Consider the following 27,415-nt stretch of genomic DNA (forward strand, 5'->3'; position numbering starts at 1 on the left):
CTTCTAGCATTTTAAGTAATGCCTGCTGAACAGCTTTAGCATTGAAATCAACAACCATGATTAATTTATACAAAATAGACTGCACAAGTAGTAAATCTGAAGTTGCCTTCACTGGAGGAAAGCGTGATCTTGGAACATTGACACCAATTGCATGATCGAAAACTTATAGCAGCACCTGCAGCCGTTTCAAGCTGAAGCACCTTTACCGCATTTACTTCCTTCAGATTTGGAATTATATTCTTCTGTGGGTTTTTCTATCTTTCTGTTCTTCAAGACATTTTGCAAATTAGAAACAAAGGAAGGTGGCAAGAGCCCGTTCTTCCCAGAAGTCATACTGCCAGATTGATCACAAATCAAAACCAGAATCAGAAGTTTCGGTCTTAATAGAGAATTTTCAGATTTGGTTTTGGATGGAAATCCTGATTTGAATAGTACAGGAAAGAATCAAATTTGAAGGCTACAGAACATGCGTCAAGACCGACATGTAAGACCTTGCACATGCTATCCCCGTAAACTTCTTGCAGAAAATATGACAGCTGGGGTGAGATTTGCTATGGATCAGCACGAATTCTCGATTTCGTAGTGCAGTTAGTGCAAAATCGGTGTTTTTCACTACGAAATCACCTCGACCGAGGTTTCTGCACTATGGACTTTGAAATAGGATTGACATATGGAGCTTAGGTGCAGTGTGAGACCAGTGATGGACTAAAATAGAGAATTGACCCCATTTGACATACTAACAAGACTCTTAACAAGACTCTAAATCAAAATGAAAAGACTAGGCCCAAAACTGACACCAACCCTTTGACAAATTTAAAAAATTGATGTTCAGAATTTAAACTATTTTTTCTTGAGTGATAACAGGTGGCATCTTCAGTCTTTGTAGAATAGAAACTACATGTAATTTTTCATATCTATATATATATACCCACTTGTAAGTGAGAGAGATATTACTCACAACTCAAAAAGAGTTTTTAAAAAACAATTGACTCATTAGGAGTGATCGGCTATAAGTAAGATTTGAGCTTAGTGGAGAGGATAACAATTTGTCTTTTGAAACCAAATTGAATACATCTATATATATATATATATATATATATATATATATATATATATATATATATATATATATATATATATAATATATATTTCCAACTTTACAATGTTACAAAATTTCCATGTAACCATCTCTCTTCATGACCACATTTGAGTAATAGTAAAAAAATTCCACTTCTCTGTAGACTTGATTTTTTGGGTTTCTATACTCATTTTAATTCAAATTAAATCACAATATGTGGGTCAGAGTTTACGCACAACACCCTTGTCATGCTCACATTGGGCCCATTTGAGGTATTACTTCAATAACACAAAGTTGTGACTCCTCCCTTTGAATGATTGATCCAAAGAACTCTTTTGAAAGTTGCTTTGGATAGAAAGGAAATAGGTCACTGGGTTATTTTTAAGGATCACTAATTGGGCACTTTCGAAATATTTTCCTAATGGAAGGAAATATGTCATTGAGCTATTTTAAAATATTTCCTGTAAGGATATTTGAAAGATCAACCCAATGTAAGGAACGCTACGGGAATTTTGAGGTATAAAATGGACCTCCTAAGGAAATTATAAAATAATAGTAAAATTAATAAAATAATATTAGATTACATCATCAAATATTAGAGAGAAAAAAGAACAAAATTGTTTTTTCAACTCGTATTTTCGACTTATATCCCTAGGGGTTTACTCAAATTTTGAGGAGAAACACTCGTTGGATGCATAATTTGATTCCTCATTCAAGGAGTACCCATGTTCCATACTTTCGATAGACTCTGCTACACAAAAAATGAGAAATACATTAAAAACATGATTGCAATCACGATTGTTCATGTATTTCTCATTTTTTGTGTAGCAAGGTCCATCAAAAGTATGCAACTTGGGTACTTCTTGGATGAGGAATTAAATTTTGCATCCAACGAGTACTCCCGCTCAAAATTTGAGAAAAACCTTAGGGAAATAAGTTGAAAATACGAGTTGAAAAAAATAGTTTTATTATTTTTTAATCCTTTTATTTTTTACTCCAAAATGGTGAATCATCCCTCATGGTTGACATCATTATATTGAATCCTATTGGTTGTTATAAAGTTTATTTTGGTTGCACATTTTTCTTAGGAGGTCCATTTTAGACCTCAAAATTCCCTTAATGAAAGGTCACGAGGTCATTTGAAAGATTGTCCATCAAACACTTTTGAAAGAGATGTGAAGAAAAGGACCATGAGGCCATTTTTGAAAAATCATCCATTGGGCATTTTCTAAAGGTCTACAAAATGCAACGAAATAAACCATCACACTATTTCAAAAGATCATGTATTAGGTGCTCTATAAATATCATCATGATGGAGGAAATGGACCACCAAGTCATTTTGAAAGATCCCTCGTTAGATGCTTTCAAAATCTTTCCTTGACACAAGGAAATAGGTCATTTGGTTGTTTTGAAATATTGCTCATTAAATGCTTTTGAAAACTTGGCCCTCTATATTGAGGCTCTTTGAAGATGTGATCATGCCATTTTGAAAGATGGAACAAGCCATCAAGCCTACTTTGAAAAATCATATCACCTGATTTCAATGTATCACTCAATTGGATTAAATAAGATAATAGGCTCCTAAAAAACAAAGGTCATTGGCCTTATTTGAAGTGAGTACTTTGATTTCAATATAAAGAGGCTTATACTGCTTATTTGAAGAACACCTTCAACGGAAACAAAATGACCCCAAAGTTGGTGAAAAGGCTTTAGACAATATTCACAATTATAAAGTTTGAAGGCATATTCAATGTAATGTGCTCCATATTGGAATTTGACATGTAACCATGCATATAAGCACAAATGATTTGAATTGGATATGGCCATAACCATAGAAATTCCAATGTGTACCTTATATCTAGAACAAATAAACTATAAGACAACTTCAAATATAAAAAACATGCAATGACTTCGTGGGGGACCTGATGGGCCTTCGAAGTCTTGGCTTGGGCATGTCATCCACTCTGTAGACGATCCCAAACTTATTCTAGAACTTGACAGGCCTCCAATGTCTCCAATGTCTTCAACGTCTTGACTTGGGCATGTGCTCCACTCTATAGACGCTCCCATACAGTCTAGATCTTGACATGCCTCCAACATCTTCAATTGGGTTGGTGCTCCACTTTGAAAATTCTCCTAGAAATCTCCTAGATCCTGACATGCCTCCAAACACTTGAATTGGATGGGAACTCCACTTTTACATGTAACAGTCATGGTGAAAATTCCATGTAATAAAAGTTAATAAAGGGAAAAATACTAAACATGGTTGATGGGACACTTATTCCAAGTTGAATGTTGGGCAAGGCATCCTAGTGGATGTTCATTTGATTGTTTATGGCTAAGGAAATTGGCAAAGGCAATGGCTAAGGATTTGGAAAGGGAAAATGGCATTTTTGGCACATTTATTTATGAAAATAATGGAAATTAGGAGAAAATGGAGGTGAAAGGTCACATGTTGCATGTGAGGAGGAAATTGAAAGAAAATAATGGAAAATGAAGAAAATAAAGGCCTCATTCATAACAAGGCTTATGAGAATCAGTTGGTAACTTTTTGTTAGTTGAGTTTTGGAGCTTTCTCATTATTCTCTCTCTCTCTCTCTCTCACTCTTGGACACTTAGAGTTTTCTTGGAGCAATTATGGCATTGGAGCAAGAAAGGAAAAGAAGGCAAGAGGAAGTAAAGATTACGCAGGGAAAGGCAATATCAAGCAACTACAATAGGCTTCATTACAGGTATCGACTTGCATGTGTATTTTTCTTGCTAGACTTGGCATGCATGACATTGCATGTGGTTCTTTTCTATCATGGCATGGCTTTTGTTAGGTGTAACAGTGTTTTTCAGCCTAGCCTTGCCATTTTCGAATAGCCATGGTGTGATGGGGTTCTCATGTTTTGGTTGAGTTGGATTACTGGATGGATTCGAAGTTGAGTGGGGTGGATCTTTGAATGATAGAGCACATGGCCTAGTGGTCCTTGAACCAGACTGTGGATCACGGTAAATCCACTGGCCTAGTGACCCCTGAGCCAGATTGTGGGTTGCGATAAAGCCATGATTATGTTGCCTCGGTGGGTCTAGGAATCCTTTCTGGTGAATGGCAGGATATACGGTAAAGCCAAGAGGTGGTTTTCTCTCTGTTGGGCCTAGTAATCCTGGGTTTGGGATATGTGGTAAAGCTTGGAGAGTGGGTCTCGGTTTAGGGCCTAGAAATCCGGGTTTGGATTGCGGTAAAGCTTGGGAGGCTAGGAGACAAGAAAATTCCTCACGGTGTAGGTGGATAAATTCGATGGCATCCATGCTTGTTTGGCCTAGTGACCAAGTGGAGTTCACGGTAAAGCCTATTATGATGTGTTCATTGTGCTGACCTAGTGATACGAAATGCGTTACAGTAAACACTGGTTTCTATTGATGAGGGTGAGGTGGTTTAGCCTCGGTATGACCTGGTTGGTTATTTTAGTTTGATTCCCATATTCATGCTTGGAATATGGTACGGGGGTGAATGGTTGAAGAGAAATTTGGCTCAACCATTCTATGGTCGGGTGGATCGTGGTAGTCCCATCTTCGGTTGGTTTATTGCATTCATTAATGAGAAATTCATTCCCTTGATTTTCATGTGTAAATGTACTGATGTATATGTGGACTCTATGGTTGATATGTTTATGATATTTTTGTCCCTATTATGTTGGGTATATGTATGTTTTATGACAGTAGCTATGTATGGCTCTCAACATGCTTTTACTTGTAAATGAATGGATAATGTATCTAAGGCCTAATAGATGATAATTCAACAAATGACATGAGGGAACAATGGTTCATAGCGATTCTCAGATAAGTATGAGATCCACACACTTAATTATGTTGTTTACACTTGTAGGTTACATGTTGATGATATGTTTGGTGAAATTCCTGTCATAGCTAGTAGGGGTCTGGTTAAGGTCTTGTTCAAATTATTTATTTGGCATCATTCTTTTCCTATACTTTTAATGATTTTAAGCTATCACTCCATTTTGGATAGTGACCTGGGCTCTGGGCCTAAAAAAGTGGCTTAAATCCCATGTTCGCTGGCACATAACTAACAATTTTAGTCTCTAGTCGCTGGTAGGCAAGCCTGTGTGAGCGACTTTGGGTTTCTCAACACTCTTTTTCCCATAGCATGGGAGCGACTGAGGCCTAAGATGTCCATAACAGTAGTGGGACCTAGTGATAACTTGTCTGAGTGGATGACTTGTCTCCTGAGAATTCTAAAGCTGATGTTGGATGACTATGTGTGATGTTTTCGTTGATTCCACTTCCTTAAGGTCACATAGGAGGTCAAATCCAATCATAGTAGCCTCTCGTCTCATGTTTACTCCAATTGGCTAGTTACTTGGGTAAATGTGGGAAGAGGGTGTTACAGAGTGGTATCGGACCATGGTTCACCCCTCAAACTGGATGAGCGGTGTGCATTGGTCATGTATGCATGCCAATTGCATGTGTGTCTCTTACACTTACATTCCATGTGCTTGTTATATTTTCTTGATGATTGATTATGGTCAAAGTAAGGTTGTCATGGAGAATTTGATGATTTATTTTGTGGAATGCATCGTCATGAGTATATGAATGGTTACATATTGTTAGATGTCGCTTACTTTTATCCTTGTATGTCAGGTGCATTCTTGAATGTTTTGATTACATGTGTTAGCCTTGTAGGTTGATTACAAGAATTGATCGCTTATGCTCCACTACATGGATTATGCATATGTGTAGTTGATTATGCATTGCTTATGCATGTTGATGGTTGCATGTGGCAATGTGTACAATGGAGTAATGGTTGTTGTCATGCATGAGGTCATAACATGCATTGTTGATATGGTTTTGCATTGATGACTAGACCCTAGCTAGAATGATATTTATGTGTTAATGCACTTACTTGTTATACAACTATATGATGTTATGATTATGTTATACATGTATCATGCTGATTTGTTGATCTAACATATGAGGTATCCTCCCTGAATTATGCTAAGGTGTGTTGATTTATTCTGATTTGTTTTATCTGACATATTATGCATTATATGAAAAAGATCAAATGGCTAGCAAGGTGGTAGACTGCATAGAATCCCCCTATGCATCAGATGAGCGGCTTGGTGTGGAGGAGACTTCTGATTTGGCAGATACACTGAGAAGCTTGAACGAAGAGATAAGGAGTCGATAATGACCAGAGCATACAGGCACGAAGGAAACAAACATATGTCAATGCTATACTTATTCAAAGTTTGTCAGACTTGTAGTGATAAGGGTTAATTTAGATCATCTATGGACATGAGGATAAAACTAATGGGGAATATGGCAGTAGGTCTCCTGGTAGACAAAGGTCAGATAGATTTGATACAGTGAGAGATGGAAGATTATTGGACACTCTGGATAAAAGGGGCGATGAGTACATGTACTATTCTAGTTCTGGTTCTGATAAACATCATGATCGTCATCACTATCATCCTTATAAGAGGAATGATAGGGGATACTTACTAGATGAATTTAAGAGAGAAAAACCACCTACTTTTGATGGATATGTGAAGAAGTTGGAAGATGCAAAGGCTTGGATAATTGGGATGAACAAATTCTTTGAGTTTCATGAGTACAAAGATAACATGAAGGCCAAAGAAGCGATCTTCGACTGGAAAGGTAAAACAAACATCTGGTGGGAAGATGTTAAGCGGGTTAGAGACATCATGACAAAAGAATTGAGTTGGCGGGAGTTCAAGAGGCTTTTCGGGAAGAAGTACTTGTCAGAGAGGTACTACAAAAGTAAGGCAAAAGAATTCTATGAGCTAAAGATGAGATTAGTGGCAGATGAAGAGTACACGACCAAGTTTCTGGAGCTATTGAGGTATGTATTGTATCTTACTAATGAGAAGGCTAAAGTTCAGTGATTTGTTAGTGGTTTTCCATTAGCATTTAGAGATCGGATTGAGTATGATGAGCCTCGGTCACTTGAGGAATTTATTAGGAAATTGAAGCATTGCTATGAACAGTCAAATCGTAAGAATGAATCTCAGCAAGGATGGAAGGGAAAAGACAAAGGCAAAGGTAAATGGTAGCCTAAGAGGACAAGGCCACCGCATGCAGATGAGAAAGAGAATGTGGCACCGAAAAATAAGTTTAATGCAACTAGACATGGACACGGGTCACAACAGCAAAAGCACAGAGGTGAGGGCATTGGTTGGTTGGAATATATGACATGTAGCAAGGAACAAATTAAGAGATATTGTCCACAAAATTAGGATGGTAGGCCTAAGATATACAGTGCATAGGAGGCGGAAACTATTGGGGATGTTGGTCAGAGTATTCCACGTATCTATACCACAATTGACAACAGGTAGGAAGAAAAACACGCATATATCATTGATATGGATGGTAAGATTTTTGATCAATTTATTTCTATTTTGAATGACCCTAGATCTAATTATAGCTATGTTAGTCCTAACTTAGTGCATAATTGTGGTTTGAGTAAGGACTTGCATGCAGAGTCTTGGTTAGTGTAGTTGGCTACAGGTACAAAGAAGCGAGTTCATCATTGGGTAAGAGCTTGTGCATTTTATTTGAATGGTATACCTACTGCAACACATCTAAATGTATTACCATTTGGATCATATAGTATGTTGTTGGGAATGGATTAGTTTTATCTTCATAGAACCAAGGTAGACTGTTATGACAAAGCCATTGAGTGTGTTGATGACAATCGGGAACCAAGTGTCTTGCAAGGCAAGAAGAAAGCCACATCAGTTAGGATGGTGACATCTATGCAAATAAAGTGTAGTCGTAGGAAAGGGTGTAAGTTATTCGCAGTGCACTTTTCTAGTGATAAGGGTAAGGAAGTTGGGGATATGGATGTGTTGAGAAAGTACCCAGTTTTACAATAGTTCAAGGATGTATTTCCTGAGGACATTATAGAGTTTCCACTTCACAAGGAGGTATAAATTTCTATTGAGTTAGTGCCTGGGGTAGCTCTAGCATCAAAATAACCTTACAATATGAGCACATCTGAGTTGGTTGAGTTGAAGTTGCAATTGAAGGAAATTTTGGACAAGGGATACATTAGGCCAAGTGTATCACCATGGGGCGCACTGGTATTGTTTGTAAGGAAGAAAGATGGTACTATCAGATTATGCATTGACTGCAGGCAGTTGAACAAGGATGTGCTTAGAAACTTCGGTATTGATGAGTCATCCATTTACACACTGAAAGGTCTCAATGTAAAGCGCTCGCAAGAGCTCTTTTGCTGGCATGCCTTCGGTCAACCCCGTCCTGTTGTAGGATTTGGAAAAGTTGTTGAGAACTTTTTGAATGTCTGCAATGGTTTGCCCCTGTCGCTTAAAGTGCTTGGGGTGCTTCTTCGTGGAGAAGATGACTTGAAGCATTGGAATGCGCAATTGCGCAAAACCTCCAAAGTACTTCCGGAAGACATACGGAGCACACTTAGAATTAGCTATGATGCTCTAGATAAGGAGGAAAAGAAAATATTTTTAGATATCGCCTGTTTCTTTACAGGGAAAGCTAGGGATGCCGCTATAAGAGTATGGGATGGATCCAACTGGGAAGGGTTGCTGGGTCTTCGGAAGCTGGAAAACAGATGCCTCGTGGAGGTGGACGGTAAAAACTGTCTCAGAATGCACGACCACCTTCGAGACCTAGGCAAAGACATAACTGAAGATCTAGAACATCCCCGTCGTCTTTGGCACTTCACAGAGAATTTTCCTGATAATATGGCTCGTCCATCATATGTAAGTATTCTGAAGCTTTCGACGGACTTTCAAAATAGCTTCGTGTTATCAAAATTGTCTGTCAATTTTTAAATCTTAAAACTAACAGCTGGGGGTGAACAATTCAGGTGCGTGGAGTTAGCAGGTCCAACCGAACCATGGTGCAGCTGCCTTGGGGTGAAAGTGACTCTGTTGAACGAATATTCAGCAGTGAACAGTTACCGCCGCTTGTATATCTGCACTGGGAGTACTGTCCGAAGTCCTCTTTAGCTCCCTCGATTCCATTAAATAATTTAAGTGTGTTACATATAGAGGGGGATCAACTGAAAACACTCTGGCAACATGAATTTCAGGTAGTCATTTGTTTTCTTAACAGATCTAGTTACCTTTTTTAATAGTGTATGAATTGTTGTACTAGCGTGTTGTTATCGTATGACACAATGCGAAAATGCTGTAGAGGCTCAAACTCACTTTAATAATGCATGTGAACGTTGCAGGAACCTCTGCAATTGAGGGAGTTGCATATTGATGCTCCCCTTTTACAGGTTCCAAAGTCCATTGGAAAACTGAAGCATCTTGAAAAAGTTTTTCTGAGAACTCGTTATCTTAAAACTATTTCAAATGAATTTGGGAAGTTATCAGGACTCCAAAGTCTTCGCTTGTGGTGCGAGCAGCTGCAGACGCTACCAGAGTCCATTGGGAACCTGTCCGGCCTCCAAAGTCTTCACTTGGACGACTGCCGCAGTCTGCAGACACTCCCAGACTCAGTGGAGAACCTGTCGGGCCTCCAAAGTCTTCACTTGAGCTACTGCCAAAGTCTGCAGACACTCCCAAACTCAGTGGGGAACCTGTCGGGCCTCCAAAATCTTCACTTGGAAGGGTGCTCTAGTCTGCAGACACTCCCAGACTCAGTGGGGAACCTGTCGGGCCTCCAAAGTCTTCACTTGAAAGGGTGCTGGCGTCTGCAGACACTCCCAGACTCAGTGGGGAACCTGTCGGGCCTCCAAAGTCTTGACTTGAGGTGCTGCTCCAGTCTGCAGACACTCCCAGACTCAGTGGGGAACCTGTCGGGCCTCCAAAGTCTTCACTTGAACTCGTGCTCCAGTCTGCAGACACTCCCAGACTCAGTGGGGAACCTGTCGGGCCTCCAAAGTCTTGACTTGCGCTGGTGCTACAGTATGCAGACACTCCCAGACTCAGTGGGGAACCTGTCGGGCCTCCGACGTCTTGATTTGGACCGGTGCTGAAAACAGAAGAAGGGCTTGCTCGGCTGCGCTTCAAATTAAGATTGTTTTCAAATATTTCATTTGTTAATGTTAAGATGGTTCATTTTATGATGCATAAGTAAAACGATAAGTGGTTCAAACGTCCACATAAAATCTGATACGTGATTTTATTGGAATTTTTTTGTATTAATATCATTATTAAATTATTAAATATTAATACAAAATATCATTATTTTAAGTTATTAAATTATCTTGGTAAAATTTAATGTAAATTAACATTCCAAATTTTTTTGTTAAATTAAATTAAATTAAATTTTAAAAAATTACATTATTATATTTATAAATTTATTAGATTGATATTTAATTATATTAAAAAAATGAATTTATTATTAAAAATCTATATAATATTTTTTTAATTACTTATTAATAAATTTAACTAAAAATATCAAAAAATATATATTTTTAACTCTAAAGATTTTCTTTATTTTTTAATTCTTTATCTCTATAACTCTAAACTTTTTATTATTTTGAAAAATTTAAATAAAAATTTATATTTATATTTTAATTTCCAATCTTTGAAGCTCTCAATTTATATTTAAGTACTTATCATTTTAACAAATTTACATTTTAATATATACATCTATCAATTGTATAAAGACAAAATCAAAAGTTTTCGATATGTAGAATTTATGTGTATTTTAAGTTTATTTTAATTTTTAATTTTTTTTTAATGTATATTTATATTTTTCATTATTAATGGTCTAAATAATATAGAAAGCTTTATAGCATTATATAAAATTTTTTTTTTTTTAATTTTTTAATTAAAAATTTTGTGTAGTTTATATTAAGTATGGTATTTTCAATCTATTAAAATTGGTGTAAGTTTAAATTTTATATGTATTTATATATGTATATGTAATTAATTTAATAGATATTTATGAGGTGTAGATTAATTAGATTGTGTGGGCTTTAGTTCTTATTAAATACTAGTTCAAATTTTAAGGGGAGAAGTTGATCGAACCACTTGCAAGAGATAAAAATGTCTCAATTAGTAATATTGATGGTGCATTTATATCTATTTGGAAAAATAAATTCATTATGCATATGTTGTAATATATTGAAAAATATTTAACAAACAATGATTTTATATTTAACAATTAAGTTAGTGAGAGCTAGATTTTCATGTATGGTGTTATCTCAAAATCAGGCCCTGGAAGGCTGTAGACTAGGAAGACTTCAAGTAACTGTTTCAAACCTACTTTTGGCTGAGGTTTAGCCTCCCCAACCTGAGAGGGCTCTCTCAAAGGATTAAAGGTTTTTGATTATGATCAAGATGGCTAACTCTTGTGAAACAAAGGTAAAATGTGAGTGGTGGAAACACAATTAGAAACTATTCATTGGGCCATGGAGTCAAGGTGTGTTTCAGTGCAACAATGAGATTAAATTCACATTGAAGTCAGGGCATAGAGGGCTTTCACATAGAAGTAGAATAGAGATATAGTCTAGGAACACAGTCCACAAATACATGAAGGAAATTAGAGCATCTTCAAACGAGTTCTAAGTAACATGTATCTGTACTACTGCAAGTAAGTATAGGAAAGAGACCATGAAGAAAATCGAACATTAAAAAACCCTTGTTGAAACCCGAGTAGTGAAATCAACTCCTTATATTATCCTGAAAACATACCGTCACATACAATAACACAAAGTTCTCTCTTTCTTTGAGAATTTCCTCCTCCTGATTACATTGTTGTTCCTGCTATATATAAAATTCTTTACAAGACTGAGCTTCCTCCTCCAGCGTGAGGGGAACTCCAATTCTGCTTGATATGACACCTATTCAAATTCTAACTACCTATTAAATGTAACACACTGCTAACTGGACTTTTTAAAAGAGATCTAAGTCAAATAGGAGTCTAACTCCATATCATGCTAATAATAGCCTTAATTACAATCATTCTCACTCTTTGACAAGTGTTCTTTTTAGTTTTGGCTGAGGTAGGTGTTTGTAGCTACCTGCTTGCCCTTAATGTCACATCTTCTCCATTGCCCTTGAAAGGTAGGAAACTGCCCCTGTTTATCTGCCTTCAGTTTTCCTCAATGATATTCGAAACCAATGAGCCATGCCGTTCTTCTTTGATTATGCAAAAATATATCAGAATGCCACGTCCTTGATGTGTTGTCAATGCTTTCCATGTGTGAAGACAAGACCCTCTCCAAGTTGGTTGGCATATCTTGAACCATAGTAATTTTGGTCACTTTATAACAAAAAAGTTTAGGGTTCGAATATAAGCTTTTGCCACCTGTTTCTTCCATTGTTGAATGTTGGCACCTGTTATATGATCCTTTGAAAAGATTCCTTTCTCAAAAATTTCTCCTCGGTCCCTCAAAACTGGTTGACTGAGTTTTAATTATGTAGCTACAGCAGTTTCGTGGCGCACTACGAAACTGCTGTGCGTTGGGCATTATTTTCAGCAGTTTCGTAGCGCGCTACGAAACTGCTGTGTATTCACCAAACCACAGTCTAATGCATTATCTACAACATGACTTTATGTTGAGATATGTCAAAGCAACAAGACTTCGAGAAATTTGTAACTCCTTCAAGTTTGTAAGCCCTTTTGGATGCACCAATCCACCATGAATCCCTGAGCACATCTTCAGATCCAGAATTGTCAAGTTCACAAGACGAGCTAAGGCACGCAAGCCTGATGCAGTTTTTTGGTTTCCCTGTACTACCTCTTGTATATAAAAGGAACAGTGGATCTTCTGCATCAAGCCATTCAACTTCACATTCGGTCATGTATTTTGGAATTGTATCCTGCCACCAGATATCTCTTCCTTTCTTCCATGGTGTGTTTTCTTTATTTAATGCAAACTCATTTGCATATGTCAAACAGACACCTACAGAAACTCCATTTTTAGATGATTCCACCTGTGCAGAGTCTACTATTTCTTTCAGATTAATAACTTTAGCACCTTGGCGGACAACATTACAAGTTAGCAGTGCTTTAGGTTTGCGGTCTACAATTCGTTGAGCAAGGGACTCTGCTGAAAATCCAGCAAATACAACCGAATGAACAACACCAATACGAGCACAAGCAAGCATTTCTATCGGCAGTTCCGCTAACATAGGCAAATAAATCCAGCCCTGTTTTTGCATCTCGAATCTCAAACATGGCATCTGTCAAAATGATCTCGAGGATAGAATGCAAACCACAGGCTCCAGTACTCTTGACCATTGCCTTCTGTGCAATCTGCCTAAGGGCATCCTCAGTGAAATGTAACTTCACATTGTTCATCTCAAACATTTTCTTGTATTGCTTTCCTAGTGCATTTTTAGGCTCCATGAGCACCTGAACAAGTTGGTCTTTAGTCAACACTGAGAGGCTAACAAGCACAAGAAATCGTCCAATGAACTCTAGTATTAAGCCATATGCAATAGGATCACTACTCTCAACCGACTCTAGCAAGGATGATGTCACCGCAGCATTTGTCAGGCCACCAGCCCTCATATTAGCTCATACAGGCGCTCCAAAGCCAATAGAAGAATCTTGCCGTCTCTCAGAAATCGTTTTCTCTAGATCCATGAAAGCCCTGCCACATATAAAGGGAATATCCTTTGTATCGATCTGAATATGATCACCACAAGGATGTTTGCGAGCTCCCTTTTCTGGAACATGTACAACTGTTTCTTCTAGCATTTTAAGTAATGCATGTTGAACATCTTTAACATTGAAATCGGCAAACATGATTAATTTATACAAAATAGACTGCACAAGTAGTAAATCTGAAGTTGCCTTCACTGGGGGAAAGCGTGATCTTGGAACATTGACACCAATTGCATGATCAAAAATTTATAGCAGCACCTGCAACCGTTTCAAGCTGAAGCACCTTTACCGCATTTACTTTCTTCGGATTTGGAATTATCTTCTTGTAGGGGTTTTTCTATCTTTCTGTTCTTCAAGACATTTTGCAAATTAGAAACAAAGGAAGGCGACAAGAGCCCATTCTTCCCAGAAGTCATACTGCCAGATTGATCACAAATCGAAACCAGAATTAGAAGTTTCGGTTTTAATAGAGAATTTTCAGATTTGGTTTTGGATGGAAATCTCGATTTGAATAGTAAAGGCAAGAATCAAATTTGAAGGCTACAGAACACGCGTCAAGACTGACATGTAAGACCTTGCACATGCTATCCTTGTAAACTTCTTGCAGAAAATATGACAGCTGAGGTGAGATTTGCTATGGATCAGCATGAATTCCCGATTTCGTAGCGCAATTAGTGCAAAATTGGTGTTTTGCGCTACGAAATCACCTCGACCGAGGTTTCTGCACTATGAACTTTGAAATAGGATTGACATATGAAGCTTAGGTGCAGTGTGAGACCAGTGATGGACTAAAACAAAGAATTGACCCCATTTGACATACTAACAAGACTCTTAACAAGACTATAAAACAAGATGAAAAGACTAGGCCCAAAACTGACACCAACCCTTTGACAAATTTAAAAAATTGATGTTCAAAATTTAAACTATTTTTTCTTGACTGATAACAGGTGGCTCCACTTGGGATAGTGTGCCCCTATGGTACACTAAGAACATGTAGGTCCAGTGCTTTGTCTTCTTTATAACAAACATAGATTTGCTTGTCAAGCATCCCCTTCAAGCTTCTTGGGCCTTCACCTCGGGCTTAAAGCTTGATGATCACTGTGAGAGAAAGAAATCTACATCTACTGAAAAATGCTTAGTCAACCTTGAGCTTATTTGCATTGTCCTACCTACCCTATCAATTTCAAACTTCTTTCAGCTCAATCAATGTGAAATTTCCAATGTAGCCAATCATTTGTCTTATCTGATATTTGAGTCTCTTGACTGCATTCGACCTTAAAATAACCATGATAGTGAGATGACCAAATCAGCTTATAATGTACCTGATCTTTATAATGCAAATGAAAATATAATATTGGTGTGCAAAGCTTTGCCATGTATTCACTTATAGGGTCAAAGAAGACATGGTTAATTTGATGATCACCATAACACTCTACATCTTCAGATAACTAATTCTCAACCACACAATATTCCTTTGATATGCTATCCAACTGCTTTTCTGAATGATGCCTACAAACAATATAATTTTCCTCACTATTATGATCATTCTTTGATGTAAGCTGCTGCAAGGAATCACAAAAATGAACAACCTGTTCCTCTGCTTGAGGATTATAAAAAATTTCTTCCAATATTTCTTCTTGGTGTTTGCAATCAATTTCATATTCTTTATGATCAAAAGACTAGCAAGTTTGCTGCATCTTCTCATTCATATCAACGGATGAAACATGGTTTTCATGGTAAACCCCTGCTGATCTTCATGCTGCATTTCATGAGATGTTATACTTTCTTCTTGGTGTTGAAATGCGTTGTTATGAGGAGCCTCTAAAATTTCTTCATCCATAAATTCATCATCATCATAACAATCCTCCAAGTACTGAATAAGACTTAAAGAATGTCTACAACAATCTTTGAGCAACAATAAGGAAGGATGACATTCTTTATACATCTCATAGAATTCATCATGAAAATTAGCAAGAGAATATATTGAACCATTTTCCAAACTTTTATACCAAGACCATGCTTTTCCTTCTAAAGTGGTCATAAACATCCTCATGAGACAATCTTCAGGGAACTGAACCTTAAGATTGCGTACATGCATATGAAACCTAACCAAATGAAGAGCAGCATTGTCTTTCTTTTCATCTTTGAATATTGGAAGATCCTCTAACCAATCAACCTTTGGCATAGGATTTGGAAAACCAGGGATATGAGACCGATTCATAGGAGCATACCTGGCATTCATTCTTGCAGTGGAACTCATCTTGAAACTTCATCAAGCTATTGATCTTCTAGCAGTGGAGTCACCTTTCAATTTGTTATTTGATGTGTGGAGTCGCCAAGGTAGATTTGCAGCCTCAAAATGATGTCTGAGCTCCTGCTACCTTCAGAAGTTCAGCTTCTTAATTTCGGGAATGAATAGACTTCAGGCTCCCGGCAGACGCACCAAAATGTTATCTCAAAATCAGGCCCTGGAAGGCTGCAGACCAGGAAGACTTCAAGTAACTGTTTCAAACCTACTTTTGGCTGAGGTTTAGCCTCCCCAACCTGAGAGGGCTCTCTCAAAGGATTAAAGGTTCTCGATTATGATCAAGATGGCTAACTCTTGTGAAACAAAGGTAAAATGTGAGTGGTGGAAACACAATTAGAAACTATTCATTGGGCCATGGAGTCAAGGTGTGTTTCAGTACAACAATGAGATTAAATTCACATGGAAGTCAGGGCATAGAGGGCTTTCACATAGAAGTAGAACAGAGATATAGTGTAGGAACACAGTCCACAAATACATGAAGGAAATTAGAGCATCTTCAAACGAGTTCTAAGTAACATGTATCTGTACTACTGCAAGTAAGTATAGGAAAGAGACCATGAAGAAAATCAAACATTAAAAAAACCTTGCTGAAATCTGAGTAGTGAAATCAACTCCTTATATTATCCTGACAACATACCGTCACATACAATAACACAAAGTTCTCTCTTTCTTTGAGAATTTCCTCCTCCTGAGTACATTGTTGTTCCTACTATATATAGAATTCTTTACAAGACTGAGCTTCCTCCTCCAACCCGAGGGGAACTCCAATTCTGCTTGATATGACACCTATTCAAATTCTAACTACCTATTAAATGTAACAAACTGCTAACTGGACTTTTTAAGAGATCTAAGTCAAATAGGAGTCTAACTCCATATCATGCTAATAATAGCCTTAATTACAATTATTCTCACTCTTTGACAAGTGGTATTTTTAGTTTTGGCTGAGGTAGGTGTTTGTAGCTGCCTGCTTGCCCTTAATGTCACATCTTCTCCATTGCCCCTGAAAAGTAGGAAAATGCCCCTGTTTATCTGCCTTTAGTTTTCCTCAATGATATTCGAAACCAATGAGCCATGCTGTTCTTCTTTGATTATTCAAAAATATATAAGAATGCCACGTCCTTGATGTGGTGTCAACGCTTTCCATGTGTGAAGACAAGACCCTCTCCAAGCTGCCTGGCATATCTTGAACCATAGTAATTATGGTCACTTTATAACAAAAAAGTTTAGGGTTCGAATATAAGCTTTTGCCACCTGTTTCTTCCTTTGTTGAATGTTGGCACCTGTTATATGATCCTTTGAAAAGATTCCTTTCTCAAAAATTTCTCCTCGGTCCCTCAAAACTGGTTGACTGAGTTTTAATTATGTAGCTACAGCAGTTTCGTGGCGCGCTACGAAACTGCTGTGCGTTGGGCATTATTTTTAGCAGTTTCGTAGCGCGCTACGAAACTGCTATGTATTCACCAAACCACAGTCTAATGCATTATCTACAGCATGAATTTATGTTGAGATATGTCAAAGCAACAAGACTTCGAGAAATTTGCAGCTCCTTCAAGTTTGTAAGCTCTTTTGGATGCACCAATCCACCATGAATCCCTGAGCACATCTTCAGATCCAGAATTGTCAAGTTCACAAGACGTGCTAAGGCATGCAAGCCTGATGCAGTTTTTGGTTTCCCTGTACTACCTCTTGCATATAAAAGGAACAGTGGATCTTCTGCATCAAGCCATTCAACTTCACATTCGGTCATGTATTTTGGAATTGTATCCTGCCACCAAATATCTCTTCCTTTCTTCCATGGTTTGTTTTCTTTATTTAATGCAAACTCATTTGCATATGTCAAACAGACACCTACAGAAACTCCATTTTTAGATGATTCCACCTGTGCAGAGTCTACTATTTCTTTCAGATTAATAACTTTAGCACCCTGGCGGACAACATTACAAGTTAGCAGTGCTTTAGGTTTGTGGTCTACAATTCGTTGAGCAAGGGGCTCTGCTGAAAATCCAGCAAATACAACCGAATGAACATCACCAATATGAGCACAAGCAAGCATTTCTATCGGTAGTTATGTTAAACATAGGCAAATAAATCCAGCCCTGCTTTTGCATCCGGAATCTCAAACATGGCATCTATCAAAATGATCTCGAGGATAGAACGCAAACCACGGGCTCCAATACTCTTGACTATTGCCTTCTGTGCAATTTGCCTAAGGGCATCCTCAGTGAAATGTAACTTCACATTGTTCATCTCAAACATTTTCTTGTATTGCTTTCCTAGTGCATTTTTAGGCTCCATGAGCACCTGAACAAGTTGGTCTTCAGTCAACGCTGAGAGGCTAACAAGCACAAGAAAACGTCCAATGAACTCTGGTATTAAGCCATATGCAATAAGATCACTACTCTCAACCGACTCTAGCAAGGATGATGTCATCGCAGCATTTGTCAGGCCACCAACCCTCATATTATCTCGTACAGGCACTCCAAAGCCAATAGAAGAATCTTGCCGTCTCTCAGAAATCGTTTTCTCTAGATCCACGAAAGCCCTGCCATGTTGGGTCCCTATAATACTAGTGATTACACCATTACTATTGTAGTTATACCCCTTATTAATATTGTTGTGCCCCTATTGCCCCCATATTGTTATTACTGTGCCCCATAGAATCCCTCTATTGTTATTTTTGTGGCTTTATATTATTATTGTTAGGTCGGCTGGATTATATTGTGACTCCTTAGACTCCTATATATAGAAAGGAGGTTTTGTCATTTGAATCATCAAAGAATTGTTCATTTATGTAATGTAAAGGAGGTTGCCCCCTCGAAGAGGCTGAATTCTAAGGCATTGATTTATCTTTTCTATCTTTTCTTGAGCTGGTTTCATAACATTTGGTATCAGAGCTTTGGATTCTAGGGTTTCGCTGCTCCAAACATGTCATCGTGGAATTTTCACTATAACTTTTTTTCTATGACGTTTCAGAAGTTGCAAAAAAAAACCAATTTGAGAAGAATTCACGCTGAACCTTGGGTCCGAATTTCAGATCTTTTTGCGCTATATTTGCGGAGATATGATCTGAGGAAGTTGGTATTTTTGCAGACTCCTGAATTACATTCCAAACAGGTGACCTGGGGAAAATCGTCATAACTTTCTCTCTGGGGATCGGATTGAAATTTCGTAAGAAGGTACAAAAAGAGGACGGACTGTAGTTTCTTGTATGCATTTTCAGATCCATAGGTCGAAACAGGGACTCGTGGCACATCGTACAACTTTGCTCTACTGAACTAGTCTAAAATCAAGTCACTGTTGGAGATTTCGCATAACTCTTCCTTGGAGAATCCAATTTGGGTCAGAATTGTGGCATTAGAAAGAGGACGCAGAAGGCTACTACAGGTCACAATTTTAGAACTGGATGATATGAAATTATATAGATACATCAGATTCAATATCAGGCTTCTACAAAGTGAAAAAAGGTCTGTAGTTTTTTTAAATTTTTGCGTAAGCTTGGTTTGAAGGAATTCATAGGGAATAGTAAAGCATTATTATCAGTAACTGATGCCCCGAGGAAAGAAAATGCAAACACCTAGCAAGAAACCTAAAAGCTTTAGCATGACTCATGAAGAAGAGGAAGAAATGCTACATGATATATCAAAATTACAAGAACAAGTGCAACAAATGTCACGCTCACAAAAGCTAACAGAAGCTAAGATAAATGGCGTGGAATCTAAGATAAAGGGCATGGAAGCTAAGATGGATGATTCAAAGACAGATTTGAAGAGAGACATGGCAGATTTGAAGACAGACATGGACGAATTGAAGATAAATATGAATAAGTTGCTACAAGAAATGGGCACTAAGGGTGAAAGGGTACTAAAGGAAACTCATGATGAGAATAAAAGAAATGTTAATCATGATTCCATAGATGCTAATGTTGGATTGAAGACTCACCATATTCCAAAAATTGATATGAGGAAGTTTAATGGCAAGGATCCTGCCACATGGATATTACAGATGGAGCAATTCTTTGATCTCAATAATGTGCAAAACAGACAAAAGGTACATATGGCAACTTTATATTTGGAACCAAATCAATTTGTATGGTATCAATGGCTTTTCTCTCGTAAACAATTTATCACTTGGGCATTTTTTACGGAAGAATTGATATCACATTATGAGGATATAAAAAGAAACACTTTTTTTAGCCAATTGATAAGTCTCAAACAAAAGGGTTCAATAATGGAGCACATTGAGGAGTTCCAAAAATTGAACATAAGGGTAAAAGATATTCCAGAGGAGCATAGGATTGATGTGTTCATAAGGTCTTTAAAGGATAATATCCAACATGATGTTGGCCTTTGGGAACCTGATTCATTAGAGAAGGCATTCAGGTTAGCAAGAAAAATGCAAAATTATGGCAACCAGGAAGCATACCACTCACAACTATAAAGACGGAAGTGTTGTTGCCCTTAGTCTTCCACAACCTATAAGGTTGACACCACAAAAATTGGAAGAAAAAAGAGCAAAAGGGCTTTGTTACAGTTGTGATAGCAAATACACTAAAGGTCATAAGTGTGCTGAGAAGAAATTATTCTACATAGATTGTGAAGAGGAAGAAGAAAGGGAGCAAGAAAGGTCAAAAGAAGAGGATATACTCCAGGAACAAAGCCTAGATGAAGAACAAATAAATCCAACCATATCTTGTAATGCATTGGCGGGAATTACCACTCCTCAAACCATCAAGATAGAAGGACAAATCAAGAAGAAAAAGGTAATAGTTTTGATTGATTCAGGAAGCACCCACAATTTTATTCATTGTAAGGTAGCAAAAGAATTGAATTGCTTCCTATATCCAGCACCAGAGTGTCAAGTAATGATTGCAAATGGAGGAACAATAAATTGCTCTGGAAAGTGCCATAATATCAAGCTATCCATGGGAGAATATGTATTGACTAGCCCAATGCTTTCTATTCCAATGGGAGGTGCTGATGTTGTACTAGGAGTCCAATGGCTACAATCCCTGGGTACAATAGCCTTTAATTTTCAAGAAATTTTCATGAAATTTTCTATGGAAGGAAAGGAAGTTGAATTAAGGGGTATTGCAGGGAAACCAGGAAAGATAATCAGCTCTAATGGTATGACAAAGCTTCTAAAAAAGGAGCAAAGAGGTGTAATTGCACAATTATGCTCGCTAGATGTTTCCACATCGGAATCATCTATTTCTCCAGATCTCCAAAAAGTCCTGGACAATCATTCCAAGGTATTTGAGACTCCCAAAGGTCTCCCACCTATGCGTGATCATGATCATGCTATTCATCTGATTCTAGGAAGTGTTCCTCCAAACATCAAGCCGTACAGATATCCCTATGTCCAAAAGAGTGAAATTGAACGTATGGTTGCAGAAATGCTAGAGGCTGGTATAATTCAACCGAGTCAAAGTTCTTTCTCTGCTCCAGTAGTATTGGTGCACAAGAAGGATGGATCATGGCGCATGTGTCCGGATTATAGGGAGCTCAACAAGCTCACTATTAAAGATAAGTTCCCCATTCCTGTCATTGATGAATTACTGGATGAATTGCATGGATCAATTTACTTCACCAAGTTGGATCTTCGTTCAGGATATCATCAAATCAGAATGAAGATTGAAGACATTCCGAAAACAACATTTAGAACTCATGAGGGTCATTATGAATTTTTGGTCATGCCTTTTTGCCTTACCAATGCACCTTCAACATTTCAAGGTTTGATGAATTCAATTTTCAAACCATTCCTTAGAAAATTTGTGTTAGTATTTTTTGATGATATACTAATCTACAGCAAGTCTTGGAAGGATCATGTTGAACATGTTGACAGGGTGCTACAACTATTGAAGGAGAAACAATTATATGCAAAAAGATCCAAATGTTTCTTTGGAGTCCGTGAGGTGGAATATTTGGGTCATATTGTATCTCATGAAGGAGTTAAGGTAGACCCTAGAAAAATTAAAGCCATTAAGGAATGGAAAATCCCCACATCCATAAAGCATCTGCGAGGATTTCTCGGGTTGACAGGGTATTATCGCAAGTTTGTTAAGAATTATGGGAGAATAGCAGCACCTCTAACAACATTATTGAAGAAAGATGCATTTTCATGGACTCCAGAAGCAACAAAGGCCTTTGAACATCTTAAAAAGGCAATGTGCCAAGCACCGGTCTTAGCTACACCGGACTTCACAAAAACCTTTATTGTGGAATGTGATGCTTCAGGAAATGGAATTGGTGCTGTTCTAATGCAAGATGAAAGACCCATTGCTTTTGAAAGTCGTCCAATCAAGGGAAAGTTTTTAAGCAAAGCTATTTATGAGAAGGAAATGTTGGCAATACTCCATGCACTTAAGAAATGGCGACCCTACCTAATGGGAAGACACTTCAAGGTAAAAACGGATCATGATAGCCTTAAATACTTTTTAGAACAAAGATTATCCTCTGAAGAGCAACAAAAGTGGGTCACAAAGATGTTGGGTTATGACTTTGAAATCATCTACAAAAAAGGGAAGCAAAATGTGGTGGCAGATGCACTCTCAAGAAAGGATGAGGATGTGGAAGCATTGTTGTGCGCCATTTCTATTATCCAACCAGATTGGATAAATGAAGCAAGGGAGGAATGGAAGAATGACGAAGAAGTGTGGGCACTTATTCGAAAGTTACAACAAGATTCCAGTACGTCTGATACATTTAGCTGGAAAATGATTCGTTATGGTACAAAGATCGCTTATACCTCTGTAAGAATTCCCAGCTAAAACAAAAGATTCTTATGGAATTGCACACTTCTCCCTTAGGAGGGCACTCAGGATTTTTAAAAACTTACCACAGGGTTAAGAAGGAATTTTTTTGGGATGGCCTTAAATCAGATATTCAAAATTTTTTGGTGGAATGTTTGGTTTGCCAACAAAATAAAGTTGAAACAATTAAGACACCGAGTCTATTACAACCTTTATCCATTCCAAGCCATCGTTGGGAGGAGGTTTCAATGGATTTTATCACAGGTTTACCCAAGTCTGATGGAAAGAGTGTCATCATGGTGGTAGTTGACAGACTTACCAAGTATGCACACTTTTGTGCATTATCACATCCATTTAAAGCCAATATAGTTTCTACTGCATTTATGGAAACAATTCAAAAGCTACATGGAAACCCAAAGATTATTGTAAGTGACAGAGATCCCATTTTCACTGGAAATTTTTGGACAGAATTATTTTCTTTTCTTGGTACTCAGTTAGCTCATAGCTCATCTTATCATCCTCAATTTGATGGGAAAACTGAGATAGTAAACAAATGTTTGGAAGGATATCTTCGTTGCTTTGTATCTGATAAACAGACACAATGGGTCAAATGGTTGCCTCTGGCTGAATGGTGGTATAACACTTCCTTCCATACAGCAACAAAAATGACCCCATTTATGGCACTTTATGGGTATCAACCACCATCCATCACATCATATTTAAGAGAAATTTCTAAGGTTCAGGCAGTGGAACATCACATCGAACATCAACAACAAGTCCTCCAACTCTTAAAGGATAACCTCGTGTTGGCACATAATAGAATGAAACAACAGGCAGATCAACATCGCAGTGAAAGAAGTTTTGATGTAGGTGATTGGGTATTCCTACGGCTACAACCATATAAGCAAATGTCCCTCAAGCAAGCTAAGAAGGATAATAAATTATCACCAAAGTATTATGGTTCGTACAAGGTGTTGCAAAAGATTGGTACTATGGCATACAAATTGGAGCTTCCTACAGCTTCTCGATTGCACCCAGTTTTCCATGTTTCATGTTTAAAGAATGTTATAGGCGACAAGCTCCCAGTTCAAACAATATTGCCAGAACTGGACAAGGAAGGAAAAATTATATTGGAACCGGAAGTAGTCACAGAAACAAGAACTCGACAGCTACGAAATCGTTCAATTTCAGAGTATCTTATCAAGTGGAAGAACTTATCCGTTGAAGATTCCACATGGGAGGATGAGAATTTTATGCAGAAGTATCCAGAAATACTCAAGCGTTGAGGACAACACTTTTTTGAAGGAGAGGGGCATGTTGGGTCCCTATAATACTAGTGATTAACCCATTACTATTGTAGTTATACCCCTTATTAATATTGTTGTGCCCCTATTGCCCCTATATTGTTATTACTGTGCCCCATAGAATCCCTCTATTGTTATTTTTGTGGCTTTATATTATTATTGTTAGGTCGGCTGGATTATATTGTGACTCCTTAGACTCCTATATATAGAAAGGAGGTTTTATCATTTGAATCATCGAAGAGTTGTTCATTTATGTAAGGTAAAGGAGGTTTCCCCCTTGAAGAGGCTGAATTCTAAGGCGTTGATTTATCTTTTCTATCTTTTCTTGAGCTGGTTTCATAATTGACCCAAATATTCCACCTCCTGGACTCAAAAGAAACATTTGGATCTTTTTGCATATAATTGTTTCTCCTTCAATAGTTGTAGCACCCTGTCAACATGTTCAACATGATCCTTCCAAGACTTGCTATAGATTAGTATATCATCAAAAAATACTAACACAAATTTCCTCAGGAATGGTTTGAAAATTGAATTCATCAAACCTTGAAATGTTGAAGGTGCATTGGTAAGGCCAAAAGGCATGACCAAAAATTCATAATGACCCTCATGAGTTCTAAATGTTGTTTTCGGAATGTCTTCAATCTTCATTCTGATTTGATGATATCCCGAACAAAGATCCAACTTGGTGAAGTAAATTGATCCATGCAATTCATCTAGTAATTCATCAATGACAGGAAAGGGGAACTTATCTTTAATAGTGAGCTTGTTGAGCTCCCTGTAATCCGGACACATGCGCCATGATCCATCCTTCTTGTGCACCAATACTACTGGAGCAGAGAAAGAACTTTGACTCGGTTGAATTATACCAGCCTCTAGCATTTCTGCAACCAATCGTTCAATTTCACTCTTTGGACATAGGGATATCTGTACGCCCTGATATTTGGAGGAACACTTCCTGGAATCAGATGAATAGCATGATCATGATCACGCATAGGTGGGAGACCTTTGGGAGTCTCAAATACCTTGGAATGATTTTCTAGGACTTTTTGGAGATCTGGAGAAATAGATGATTCCGATGTGGAAACATCTAGCGAACATAATTGTGCAATTACACCTATTTGTTCCTTTTTTAGAAGCTTTGTCATACCATTAGAGTTGATTATCTTTCCTGGTTTCCCTACAATACCCCTTAATTCAACTTCCTTTCCTTCTGCAAAAAAATTGATGAAAAGTTCTTGAAAATTAAAAGCTATTGTACCCAAGGATTGTAGCCATTGGACTCCTAGTACAACATCAGCACCTCCCATTGGAATGGAAAGCATTAGGCTAGTCAATACATATTCTCCCATCGATAGCTTGATATTATGGCACTTTCCAGAGCAATTTATTGTTCCTCCATTTGCAATCATCACTTGACACTCTGGTGCTAGATATAGGAAGCAATTCAATTCTTTTGCTACCCTACAATGAATAAAATTGTGGGTGCTTCCTGAATCAATCAACACTATTACCTTTTTCTTCTTGATTTGTCCTTCTATCTTGATGGTTTGAGGAGTGGTAATTCCTGCCAATGCATTACAAGATATGGTCGGATTTATTTGTTCTTCATCTAGGCTTTGTTCCTGGAGTATATCCTCTTCCTTTGACCTTTCTTGCTCCTTTTCTTCTTTTTCTTCACAATCTATGTAGAATAATTTCTTCTCAGCACACTTATGACCTTTAGTGTATTAGTTATCACAACTGTAACAAAGCCCTTTTGCTCTTTTTTCTTCCAATTGTTGTGGTGTCAACCTTATAGGTTGTGGAAGACTAGGGGCAACAACACTTCCGTCTTTATAGTTGTGAGTGGTATGTTTCCTGGTTGCCATAATTTTGCTTTCCATTTTTCTTGCTAACCTGAATGCCTTCTCTAATGAATCAGGTTCCCAAAGGCGAATATCATGTTGGATATTATCCTTTAAAGACCCTATGAACACATCAATCCTATGCTCCTCTAGAATATCTTTTACCCTTATGTTCAATTTTTGGAACTCCTTAATGTGCTCCATTATTGATCCCTTTTGTTTGAGACTTATCAATTGGCTAAAAAAAGTGTTGCTTTTTGTATCCTCATAATGTGCTATCAATTCTTCCATAAAAATTGCCCAAGTGATAAATTGTTTACGAGAGAAAAGCCATTGATACCATACAAACTGATTTGGTTCCAAATATAAAGTTGTCGTACGTACCTTTTGTTTGTTTTGCACATTATTGAGATCGAAAAATTGCTCCATCTGTAATATCCATGTTGCAGGATCCTTGCCATCAAACTTCCTCATATCGATTTTTGGAATATGGTGGGTCTTCGATCCAACATTAGAGTCTATGATATCATGATTAACATTTCTTTTGTTCGCATCATGAGTTTCCTTTACTACCTTTTCACCATTAGTAAGTATTTCTTGTAGAAAATTTGTCAAATCTGTCTTCATATCTGTCATGCCTGTCTTCAAGTTTGTGTTCAAATCTATCTTCAATTCTTCCATGTCTGTCTTCAAATCTGTCTTCCAATCATCCATCTTAGCTTCCACGCCCTTTATCTTAGATTCCATGCCATTTATCTTAGATTCCACGCCATTTATCTTAGCTTCTGTTAGCTTTTGTGAGCGTGACATTTGTTGCACTTGTTCTTGTAATTTTGATATATCATGTAGAATTTCTTCCTCTTCTTCATGAGTCATGCTAGAGCTTTCAGGTTCCTTACTAGGTGTTTGCATTTTCTTTCCTCGGGGCATCAGTTACCAATAATAATGCTTTACTATGCCCTTTGAATTCCTTCAAACCAAGCTTATGCAAAAATTTAAAAAAAACTACACACCTTTCTTCACTTTGTAGAAGCCTGATATTGAATTTGATGTATCTCTTTAATTTTAGATCATCCAGTTCTGAAATTGCAACCTATAGTAGCCTTCTGCGTCGTCTTTCCAATTCCACAAGTCTGACCCAAATTGGTTTCTCCAAGGAGGCGTTATGTGAAATATCCCACAATGACTTGATTATAGACTAGTTCAGTAGAGCAAACTTGTACGACGTACCACGAGTCACTATTTCAACTTATGGATCTAAAAAATGCATGCAAGAAACTACAGTCCGTCCTCTTTCTGTACCTTCTTACAAAATTTCAATCCGATCCCCAGAGAGAACGTTATGACGATTTTCCCCAAGTCACCTATTTTGAATGTAATTCAGGAGTCTGCAAAAAGACCAACTTTCTCCGATCATATCTCCGCAAATATCGTGCGAAAAGCTCTGAAATTCAGACCCAAGGTTCAGCACGATTTCTTCTCAAATGGGTTTTTTTTGCAAATTTTGAAACATCACAAAAGAAAAGTTTTAGTTAAAATTCCACGATGACCTGTTTGGAG

General features: G+C 37.6%; 1 protein-coding gene across 2 annotated transcripts in view; it reads left to right on the plus strand.

The window, feature by feature from the left end:
* LOC149214692 (disease resistance protein RUN1-like) overlaps positions 1–27,415 on the plus strand; it is a 53,665-nt gene that overhangs the window by 11,855 nt on the left and 14,395 nt on the right. The window contains exons 3-4 of one of the 2 annotated variants that reach the window (XM_089392374.1): positions 8,946–9,170; positions 9,315–10,152. In XM_089392374.1, the coding sequence (XP_089248500.1) occupies positions 8,946–9,170; positions 9,315–10,064 (975 nt within the window). In that variant the 3' untranslated portion in view covers positions 10,065–10,152. Of the gene's footprint in view, positions 1–8,945; positions 9,171–9,314; positions 10,153–27,415 lie in introns of those variants that run through there. The other variant, XM_089392375.1, reaches the window with a different exon arrangement.

Source organism: Pinus tabuliformis, chromosome 1_1 (assembly GCF_031772625.1).
Source record: "Pinus tabuliformis cultivar Carrire ecotype Pingquan chromosome 1_1, CPIR1, whole genome shotgun sequence".
NCBI classification, from domain to species: Eukaryota; Viridiplantae; Streptophyta; class Pinopsida; order Pinales; family Pinaceae; genus Pinus; species Pinus tabuliformis.